General features: G+C 42.0%; 1 protein-coding gene across 1 annotated transcript; it reads right to left on the reverse strand.

Moving 5' to 3' along the window:
- Positions 1 to 627: 627 nt before the first annotated feature.
- Positions 628 to 5,236, reverse strand: LOC112737309 (putative disease resistance protein At3g14460). Its single transcript, XM_025787154.3, has one exon. It carries the CDS (start codon positions 4,957 to 4,959, stop codon positions 748 to 750), a length of 4,212 nt encoding a protein of 1,403 aa, XP_025642939.1. The 5' UTR covers positions 4,960 to 5,236; the 3' UTR covers positions 628 to 747.
- Positions 5,237 to 11,835: the final 6,599 nt, after the last annotated feature.

Here is an 11,835-nt window from a genome sequence, read left to right on the forward strand (position 1 = left end):
AATCATAACACTTGTCAAAGCATGTTAAGAAGGTAATATAAATCAAACATTATTTTAACAAGTCTAGAGTATTCAAGATATTAAAAGATGAGTTACAAACTTTGACTTAATCAAAAGAAGAATGTGGAACCTTAAAGAAAAGTATAATTGAATAGGAATTGACAGTAAACAATCTTGTAAACCGTGTATATTTTTTATAAGTTGCTTTAGATATTTAGGAATCTAAACTGCTAATTATAGCTATAAATTGATGGTACTTCTATGCTTGTTAATTTAAGTTCCATGAATGAAAAATTCAGAGTTAGTATAAAAAAGATCTCCTCTATTTTCTTATGAATATCGGTGAGTTTGAAAGAAAAAGTATAATAGTGTCTCAAGATGACTACTTCCATTCACCTCATTCTATTTTTGCGGCCGCCATTAGGTGTCCATGCATCTTGTCCATTGGAAAACTTGATATTTTTTTTTTGGGTTCAAATTTTTTGTATAACAGTCTATGGACAAGGAAAAAATTTATTCAAATAACATTGTTGAAGTTTGATCATTTGCTTATAATTATGAGTCTTGAACAAGATTGCAGTTATCCCACTGAAAATTAAGAAAACATTTTTCCACAGAGTTCTGTAAAGAAAATAAGCTTTAAAGTAGTGCCTTCTCTTGGTTTAATAAAAATCCTGAAAATAAATGTTCATCAGAGTGCATAACATGTAGGCTGTACATAGTGTTTTAGTCCTCTAACCTGAGTGCCTAGCTTTGGCACTGGTTCCCTAAATAGAGTATTTGGTGATCAATTTGTATGTGTGGGATTCGAGCCACCTTGTGCCACTCCTTCCCACTATTTGGTTTAAGTCTTGGAGTCAGCAAAGGGCATTCTTGGACACAGAGTTGATTTAAGGAGGAAGGAAGGCCTTGATCAGGCAAGGAACAAAGCATGCCACAGCAATGAATTTCAAGTGTTTGAAGAGCATCCAGATGTTGGAACCCGCTGTAGTTTAGCTTCTTGAGACTCTTCAGTGTGCTTATGCAAAGTGAGTTTATATTGGGAGGAAGTATCATGTCCTCTGGAAATGAATCCATGCCCATGCATCCACCTTCAAGCTCCAAACGGTTGAGAGACTCAAGAGTATCCAATCTCCAATTCTTTTGTGGTGTAAGTTTGTCACAATAAGCTATGGAGAGTAAAATTAAACTTGAAGGCAAGCCCCCATATGGAAAAGATTCAATCTCTGGACATTTATGTAGAAATAATGTCTTGATGGATGTCAGAGAGTTCATAGCATCTGGCAAATTGTTCAGATTCTTGCAATTGGAAAGGAATATGGATTCTAGATTTGGAGCATGTATTCCTCCCTCTGGAAAAGACATCAGTCTTGGACAATCTCTAATCTCTAAAGACTCAAGTGATGGAAGATCACCCTTATACTCCTTAGTAACATTAAATGATTGCAGGTTGGGACAATCCCATATACAGAGAATTTTGAGTTTAGGGAACAAATCTAAGGTCAAAGAAGTGAGAGAATCACAGCTACTCCCTATGAACAAGTGGTGGAGACAGGCAAGCTGCTTTCTTGATTCTAAAGATGGCAGATTCTCCAATCTTCTGCAGTTTCGTATATAAAGTGTTGTGACAGAACCAAGGGAAGGGAGGGATCTAAGAGAAGAGCAACTAATCAGATACAAGTCTTCAAGAGTAGTTATCCCTTCCAATAAGTCATTTGGAAGGGCCTCTAAGGACTCACACCCTTCAACTTTTAGGCTGTGCAGTTTGGTTGGCAATGACTTCAATTGCGACACAGTTGAAATCTTTAGCATTTCAAAGGATGATCTTTGATCATCTAAGTCTTCTTTTGATGATGAAGTTTCTACCTTGATAGCTGCTTGTGTGGTGATTGGAGTATCAAATTTAGTATCTGAAGATTGTGGATCTTTTTGCTGTTTGATGTTGGGAATTTTCGCTTCAACTTGGTGACTGATAATTCTAGGGGAAGTTTCCTTTAGTTTCGGTATCCTTAATGTATCTGAAGATGAAGAATCAAGTGGCCATCTGCTTCTTGTGGATTCACTCTCCATCCTTTCTTCATGAGCAATTTCTTCAATCTCACCTAAAGAAGAACCAACAGTGTACTTAGTGCTTGGAAAACCAGAGAAGGATTGCATTGTGATCTCATGCACTTCTTCTGAAATTTTGACCCGGCGCAAGGATGGTTGCGAGTGGGTTTTAGCTATATTTCTCATAACAATGTCATTGCTGTCATGCACAAACACTTGACATGTATCAGAGACTTTGGGAAGTGGAGCTTCAAGGGCATAGCATCCAAAAATCTCCAACTTTTCCAAAGAAAGAACCTGCTTTGGCAAATCTCGCACTAGTTTAGGACACCTTTTTATATATAGCTCAACAAGACAAGGGAATTCAATGCCTTCTAATATGCTCCATTGCTTCCATTCCAGCATATCCTGAAATTGTAATCTCTCTAAAGATTGAAATGGCTTTTGTGAAGCAGTCGCCACCCCATAAAACTCAGCACCTATGGAACTTACTTGAGTGAACCCTTCAATGAAGAGGTCTTTAAGAAATGGCAGCATCCCCAATGTTGGCAATGAATTGCAATTTTCGCAGTGGCGGAGATCTACCAGCTGTAAATCCCAGTAAGATTTATCTCCTAACCAATTTGGGAAACTTGCACCATTGTAGTACTCAACTGTTAGCCTCTTTAAGTCTTTGTGTGGTTCTAGACTCTCAAGCACTTCCATTTCATTCCCATTGCTATGTTTGCCATTGCTCCATTGAAGCATAAGTTCATGAAGGCTCTTTTTCTCTTTTAGTTTGGCATCTGATGCATTCTTAGCATAGACCACATTTTCCAACTTTGAAATGGTCAATGTTTTGAGATTGTACAGCCCTGCTAAATCTCCAAACCTTGGAACATATTTGGAAACAATAAAGTCTGTCAATGCCCGGAGACTTGTCAATTTATGCATTTCCAACGGCATCTCCTGCAGACCGCTATCTCTAACATCAAGGTAACGCAAATTTACCAAATTGCATATCCTTTTGGGGAGACTTGTGAGAGAAGTGCAGTTTGTCAACCTAAGTGTTTGCAAACTAAGCAGATCACAAATGGAATCTGGCAGTGTCTGCAATGCAGTGTGAGAGAGATCAAGGTAACTAAGACAACTTAGTCTTCCAATTGAAGCAGGCAAGTGAGTGATATCATAGTGTGATAAGGATAAGACCCGGAAGACATGTGGATTCACCTTCACAATTATTTGCTCAAGCAGCGACGAGTCGAACCACCTAGGAGCCCCTTCAAGTGGCAAGTATATAGGTAGAATGGTTCTTGACAATTCTCCATGTTTGTAAAAGGATAATTCTGGAAAATCCTCTGTGCTTCTTGAATAGGACAAATGGTGCTTATATGATTCTCCAAATGCATAGCTTGCCAAGTCATGAACCAGATTATGCATTATGAAACTAACACCAGAGCCAAAGGGTTGCAAGAATGACCTCATGATTAGATAACCAAAGTACTCATCACCAATGTCTTCCATGCTTTTTCCATTGGATTTAGAGTCAGAGTCATTCAGAAAGCCTTGGGCCATCCATAAGAGGATCACCTCCTTCTGCTTGAACTCGTAGCCCTTTGGAAACAATGACAAATAAGCAAAGCATCGCTTAAGCTGCGCAGTGAGATCGAGATAGCATAGTACTAGAAATGAAGGGATGGGTAGATCCACATCACCTGCATCCAGCAATTCGCTCCTCAATATCTGAACCCATTGATTGATATGCAACTTATCTTGTAAGAGACTCCCTATCATTTTTGCAGCCAAGGGAAGGTTTCCCAGTTTGTTGACGATTTCTTTGCCAACTGCGGCTAGTTCCGGGTGTTGATGAAGGTCTATTTGCCCAAAAGCATGCACCAAAAAGATTGACCAACAATTGTCTATTGAAAGCAAACTCACATGCACATCATGATTTGCAGGTAACATCAGTAGCTTTGGATCATCATGAGGACTTGATGTTAGGATTATGGAACTACCTTTTGCTGCAGAAGATTCAAGGGAAGCAATCAGCTTGCTCCATTTGTGTAATTCATCCTCAATCCTGATATCATCCAACACCAACAGAAACTTCTTCCCATCGAGGCTTTCTTGCAATCTCTTCCACAATATATCGAAGTCTTCTCCGGCAACAAACTCCTCGGTAACTGCCTGGAGAATCTTCTTTGCAATGAAGGTAGCAGTGGCCTTGTAAGGAACAGTGATCCAAGCTCTAAGTTCAAAAGACTCCCTTACCTTGTGGTTGAAGTAAACAACATCAGCCAAAGCAGTTTTTCCTTCCCCGGATTTTCCCACAATGTTAATCACCTTGATGTGTTCATCACTTTCACTAGCTGATAACAAGTTTTCCAATATAGATTTCTCCTCTTCCTCTCTTCCATAGAAGTAATCTTTTGGATAGTTTCCATAGAAATAATTATCCAACACATCAGAAGACGAAGGCAATCCTTGCAACGATTCCCTCCAAGTAGCATGCTCAGTTAATCCAAGAACATCTTTCTTTTTCACCAGAGATTCTAAGTTCTCAAGAGATTCGCTGATTCGAGCCTTGATATACTTGTCCGGCTTCTTTGTTGTTGTGATGACTTTGAAGAATTGCTGGCCCTGCGAATGCGGAGACTTAATGGTGGCCATGATCTGCATCAGAAGCTCCTCCAATTGGTATGAAGCATGTAGTAGTTCATTTAACCAACCTTTCACTGCTTGTGCATTGCTTCCTTCTGTGAACTGCTTCTGTTCGGCATCATCCACAAGAGCATCAAGGATCAGCAATTTATCCATGAGCTTGCGCTGGTATTTGTGTGGCTTCATCATGAAATGTTTGGTTTGAGAGGTGAGGTAGAGAAGGTTGTCCATCAAATCATGAAGCAAAGAAGAGAGTAAGGCTCTACCCATCCTTCAAAGTTGAAACTGGAAAGCTGAATAATATGGCTTCTAATCTATTGTATTGTATTGTATCTTTCTTTATCTTTGTTCAGAGTTCAGATTGATACAATTTTCATAGAAGAAGAACAATGTGATAACGCACAAAGAATATGAATGTGGTGGACTTTTGTTAAGGTGACTAACTGCAAGAATGAATGTAACATGTAAATTTGTCTCATTAGTTTACTAATAATAATATATTTTTTTATTTGGTTTCTATAAAATTCAAAACTCTGGAAAATTTTTACAAACTAACATTTTTTAGAAGCCTATGGTTTTCAAAGAGACGTGACTGCAATTGTTGCTTTGCTGGCTCCACTAGCTTGAAAAAGTCTTATGTATCTTACAGGTACAACCGTTTCTGATTCATTTATTGCATTGAATAGAATTCAACTTGCCATATCATAATATCAAAGCATATTCTTGTGTATTTAGGGCTGGGGGAATCAAATAAAATTAAAATACAATATCAAATGTGAAAAATATACAACTTTGGAGTCGTATACTGGCTTATGATTGATTGACATAATATGCACCAAATTCTATTTATAAACTAGAACGAGACTAGGTGATGTGGGGAAGGTAAATTAATGATAATATATAATAAATATTAAAAATTGTTATGTTTTGAAGAATTAAATTAAATATGTATAAATTAAAGTTAAATTTAAAAAATATTTTATTTAAAATAATTTGTAATATAAAAAATTTGAATGTTGAAATTATACAAAGTGACTTTTTTATTTGGTGGTTTGATTTTTTGAAAAAGATTGTACCTTTGTATTCACTAACTAATGTTGATGTGAGTGCAATAGTTTTTTAGTCTTTTATTTGTATTGTAATTTCTTTATTTATCTAACTTGAGAGATTTCTCTACGACATGACTTTTAACACGATGTTCTTAAAATTATTAGTATTTTGTTAATAGAGGTTGTTCATACCCTGGCCCAACGAATAAGGCTCAGGATCCAAATAAAAAGGCCCAACCCAAAGGGTTGGCCTCACCTTTCGCCAGATTAGCCGCCACGAAGTCGGAACTAGTCACGACTTGCTCTAAAGAAATCGGGAACGAGAGTTAACTGGCAGATAGGCACTCATTTGAATGAGTAACTGCCCCTAGAATCTCTCTAACCACTTCATGAAGTAATATCTTAACTTTCCTAAGATAAAGGGACGGTTAACACCCTAGAAAAGTGGCACTACTCCAACGGTGGTTATTGGCTCACCACTATAAATACACTGACACTCCTCAGGTATCTCTAAGTTCCAATACTCCCTAGACCTGCTAACCCCTTTGCTGACTTAGGCATCGGAATGTCTTTGCAGGTACCACCCCCCATTCACTCATACGAACAAGTCGGACGGAGGCCCCCAAGGCGCAGACCCTGACAAAGGCTTCCTCCCTCAGACGATTGGGCCGACCAGCGCCATCCAGCCCATTAATCTCCGGTTACCTACCGTAACATTGGCGCCGTTGCCGGGGACCCGAGAGATCAACCAGTGATGGCGGACAGATCTCCTGAGGAGGGTCATGTGGAAACAGATTCTGAACAAGAGAATCTGGACACCAGAAATAGTGACGCGGACCTAACCCTCCAACAGGAAACCAACGATCAACACAAAGAAGGAACCTCCGGAGTCAAAACCCCGAAGGTGAATTCCTCAGAAGGCCGTGAGTCAGAGAAGGACGGACAATCCCATTCAACTGAGCTCATGGGGTTAGTCCATATTCACCAAAATCGTTTGGAACAGCTAGAACAAGAACGTGAGCGACAAAAGGAGATAGAAAAGCGCCTAAGAGAGGAGATGGATAGACGAAAAGAGTTAGAGGAAAAACTCTTAAAGCTAGAATCCTCCCTTAAAAGTCGGAACTCCCGTGATAGTAGAGAAGAGTCCCCCTTAGGAGGGGAAGATCCTTTTATTGAGGACATAATGAGGGCAAAAGTTCCGAGAAACTTTAGAAGCCCCGATATGGACCTCTACGACGGAACCACTGATCCAAAGCACCATCTGAGCAACTTTAAAAGTCAGATGTATCTGGCTGACGCTTCCGATGCTACGCGATGCAAAGCTTTTCCGACAACCTTGTCAAAAGCAGCGATGAAGTGGTTCGACAGTCTCCCCCCGAGGTCGGTCACCAGTTTTGAAGACCTCTCAAGGAAATTCTTGATGAGGTTCTCTATCCAGAAAGACAAAGTTAAACATGCACCAAGCCTCCTGGGAATAAAGCAGGAGGTCGGAGAATCCCTACGAGCCTATATGGAAAGGTTCAACAAAGCATGTTTAGAGATTCAAGACCTGCCCACCGAGGCAGTCATAATAGGGCTAGTCAATGGGCTCAGAGAAAGTCCCTTCTCACAGTCCATATCCAAAAGACATCCCATCTCTCTAAGTGATGTACAGGAAAGAGCTGAAAAGTACATCAATATGGAGGAAAATACTAAGTTAAGAGACCTGAGTTGGCGACCTGGGCACCCTCCCTCAACAAAAGAAAGAGAGAGGGAAACCAAAAAGAAAGAAGAACTCGACCTCGATAGACCAAGAAAATATCACTCTTATACTCCTCTAAAGGTCTCTATAGTGGACGTATACAGAGAGATTTGTAATACTGAAAGGCTACCACCCCCCAGACCCATTAAAAATAAAAAAGGGGGGAGCCGCAGCGACTACTGTGAGTACCATAAAATATATGGTCACTCCACAAACGACTGCTACGACCTTAAAAATGTGATAGAAAAGCTGGCTAGGGAAGGTCGGCTCGACAGATATCTCATAGAAAGGTCGGACAGTCATGGAAAGAGAAAGCGAGACGATATGGATAGAAGAGACCCACCACCGCAGACTCCGGAGAGACATATTCATATGATCTCCGGAGGATTCGCGGGAGGGGGACTCACCAAATCCTCTCACAAAAGACATCTCAAAAGAGTATACCAGGTCGGAGGAGAGTCATCCGACCTCCCCACCATTTCATTCACAAATGAAGATGGGCAAGGAATAATGCTGGGACACGATGATCTAGTGGTAATAACTATGATCCTAGCAAATGATCATCTCCACAGAACCCTAGTAGACCAAGGAAGCTCAGCGGACATTCTTTTTAAGCCCGCTTTCGACAAACTAGGGTTGGATGAGAAAGAATTAAGAGCCTACCCCGACACCTTATATGGACTAGGCGACACGCCAATAAAGCCACTAGGGTTTTTGCCTCTCCACACCACCTTCGGGAAAGGGGAAAAATCAAAAACTCTGAGCGTAGACTTCATAATCATCGATGTAGGGTCAGCGTATAATGCTTTAATTGGCAGGACTACCCTTAATCGACTCGGAGCAGTGGTATCCACCCCTCACCTTTGTATGAAATTTCCGACTTCAGCGGGGATAGCAACGGTAAGGGGAGATCAGAAGTTGGCAAGGAAATGCTACAATGAAAGCCTAAACCTGAGAGGAAAAAGCCGAGAAGTTCATACAGTAGAGCTCGGAGGCGCAAAGGTTAGAGAGGAGCTGCGTCCACAACCAGGAGGAAAAACTGAGGAGATACAGGTCGGCAAAGAGGAGGGAAGAAATACTCACATAGGGGCCAACCTAAGGGAAACCCTAAAGCAAGGGTTGACTAAGCTCCTAAGAGATAACTCCGATCTCTTCGCCTGGAAGGCCTCCGACATGCCTGGGATAGATCCCGAGCTCATGTCCCATAAACTCTCGGTTTACCCGGGGTCACGACCTGTACAACAAAGAAGACGCAAGCTCAGCCCAGAGCGAGCCCTAATAGTAGAGGAGCAAGTACAAGCGCTCCTAGAAGCCGGTTTTATTAGAGAAGTCAAATACCCAACATGGCTAGCCAATGTAGTGCTAGTCAAAAAACAAAATGGTAAATGGAGAATGTGTGTCGACTACACCGACCTAAATAAGGCATGTCCCAAGGACCCTTATCCACTGCCAAGTATTGACACCCTAGTGGACTCCAGCTCGGGATATCAATACTTGTCGTTCATGGACGCTTACTCGGGGTATAACCAAATCCCGATGTATGAGCCGGACCAGGAAAAAACATCATTCATCACGCCCAGAGCTAATTTTTGCTACGTGGTCATGCCATTTGGGCTGAAAAATGCAGGGGCCACATATCAGAGGCTGATGAATAAGGTGTTTGCCTCTCACCAAGGGAGCCTAATGGAAGTATACGTTGACGATATGCTGGTAAAGACCAAGAAAGAAGTCGACCTCTTGCCTGACCTTTCACAAGTCTTTGACACCATAAGGTCGCACGGGATGAGACTAAATCCCGCAAAGTGCGCCTTCGCGGTGGAGGCAGGAAAATTTCTAGGATTCATGCTAACACAAAGAGGGATAGAAGCCAATCCCGACAAGTGCAGATCCATCCTGGAGATGAAAAGTCCGACTTGTTTGAGAGAGGTCCAACAGCTGAATGGCCGGCTAGCAGCTCTCTCCAGATTTTTGGCAGGATCAGCACTAAGATCCCTTCCACTGTTCTCCCTACTAAGAAAGGGACACCAGTTTGAATGGACTCCTGAATGCGAGGAGGCGTTCCAGGAGTTCAAAAAGTTTGTTAGCCAACCTCCTATTTTGACACGACCTATAGCTGGAGAAGACCTTGTCCTATACTTATCAGTAGCAGACAAGGCCATCTCATCGGCCCTGATAAGAGAAGACGAGGCCGGTCAGCACCCAGTATACTTCATCAGTAAAGTTCTACAAGGCTCTGATCTAAAGTACCACAAACTAGAGAAGTTTGCATACTCCTTAGTAGTAGCCTCACGAAGGCTACGGCCTTACTTTCAAGCTCACACAATAAGAGTCCGCACAAACCAACCCATGAGGCAAATCCTCCAAAAGACGGATGTTGCGGGAAGAATGGTTCAATGGGCAATAAAGCTCTCTGAGTTCGACTTGAAGTATGAAACTCGGACAGCGATTAAAGCCCAGTGCCTCGCCGACTTTATTGCAGAATACGCAGGAGATCAAGAGGATAAACCAACTACATGGGAACTCTATGTAGATGGATCCTCCAACAAAACAAGAAGTGGTGCAGGCATAATATTGGTAGATAAAAGGGGAACCCAGATAGAAGTTTCCCTCAAGTTCGAATTCCCAGCTTCAAATAATCAGGCAGAGTATGAAGCCTTGATTGCAGGATTGAAGCTGGCAGAAGAAGTCGGTGCTACGAAGGTGATGATATACAGCGACTCTCAAGTGGTGACCTCCCAAATAAGTGGAGAGTATCAGGCAAAAGACCCAAACATGAAGAGGTACTTGGAAAAAACTCTGGAACACCTTGGGCGCTTTGCAGAAACCGAGGTCAAACACATAACTCGGGATCTAAATAGCAGGGTAGACGCCCTATCCAAGTTAGCAAGTACCAAGCCAGGAGGGAATAACAGAAGCTTGATCCAAGAAACTCTCCAGGAACCCTCAGTGGTAAAAACAGAAGACAAACAAGAAGTCTTCGAAGTGGTCGGATTACACCTCGGATGGATGAACCCCTTAGTCGAATTTCTGAAATTCGACATCCTCCCCAAGGAGGAGAAAGAGGCAAAGAAAATCCGAAGGGAAGCCCAACACTATACCTTGGTGAAAAATATTCTCTATAGAAGAGGGATATTAACACCATTGTTAAAATGCGTACCGACCTCAAGAACCACTGAGGTATTAGAGGAAGTGCATAGCGGGATCTGTGGAAACCATCTCGGAGCCAGGTCATTAGCCAGGAAAGTGATCCGAGCTGGATTCTACTGGACAACCTTACAGAAAGATGCCACAAAATTTGTGAAAAAGTGCCAACCATGTCAGATGCATGCAAATTTCCACGTGGCTCCCCCAGAAGAGCTCATTAGTATCACTTCTCCATGGCCCTTTGCAAAATGGGGGATGGATTTATTAGGTCCTTTTCCTCAGGCGCCAGGACAAGTCAGGTACTTAATCGTGGGAATAGATTATTTCACAAAGTGGATAGAAGCAGAGCCATTGGCCACAATCACTGCGCAAAAAAGTCGGAGGTTTCTCTACAAAAATATCATCACAAGATATGGGATACCTCATTCCATTACTACAGATAATGGAACCCAGTTCACCGACTCTACCTTTAGAAGCCTAGTAGCCAGTATGAAAATCAAACACCAGTTCACCTCAGTGGAGCACCCGCAAGCCAATGGGCAAGCCGAGGCGGCCAACAAAGTCATACTGGCAGGGCTAAAGAAGAGATTACAAGATGCAAAAGGAGCTTGGGTCGAAGAGCTCCCCCATGTGTTATGGGCCTACAGGACGACATCCCAATCCGCCACTGGAGAAACTCCCTTCCGACTAGTTTATGGGGTAGAAGCCATGATCCCAATAGAAGTCAGCGAGCAAAGCCCAAGAGTGATTCTCCATGACGAGATCGGGAATATACAGGGGCACAAAGAGGAACTCGACTTGCTCCCCGAAGTCCGAGAAGAAGCCCAGATAAGAGAAGCAGCATTGAAGCAAAGGATGGCTACAAGATACAACAAAAAAGTCATCCGAAGAACATTCACCCTAAGCGACTTGGTCCTGATCAGAAATGACATTGGAGTCAACAAATCAGGAGAAGGAAAGCTCGGTGCAAATTGGAAGGGACCATACAAAATCAATGAGATCTTAGGAAAAGGCTATTATAAAGTGACCGACTTGGACAGCACTGAGTTACCAAGGTCGTGGCATGCTTGTAATATGAAAAGGTACTATAGCTAAAAGCGAACTCTACTCCCTGATGTACTCTTTTACCAACTTCATGATTTTTTCCCCAGAACCAAAGGGTTTTTTCTGAAGAAGGGTTTTTAACGAGGCATCATAGTAGGGGCTAGGGGA

Source organism: Arachis hypogaea, chromosome 13, assembly GCF_003086295.3.
Source record: "Arachis hypogaea cultivar Tifrunner chromosome 13, arahy.Tifrunner.gnm2.J5K5, whole genome shotgun sequence".
Taxonomy (NCBI): Eukaryota; Viridiplantae; Streptophyta; class Magnoliopsida; order Fabales; family Fabaceae; genus Arachis; species Arachis hypogaea.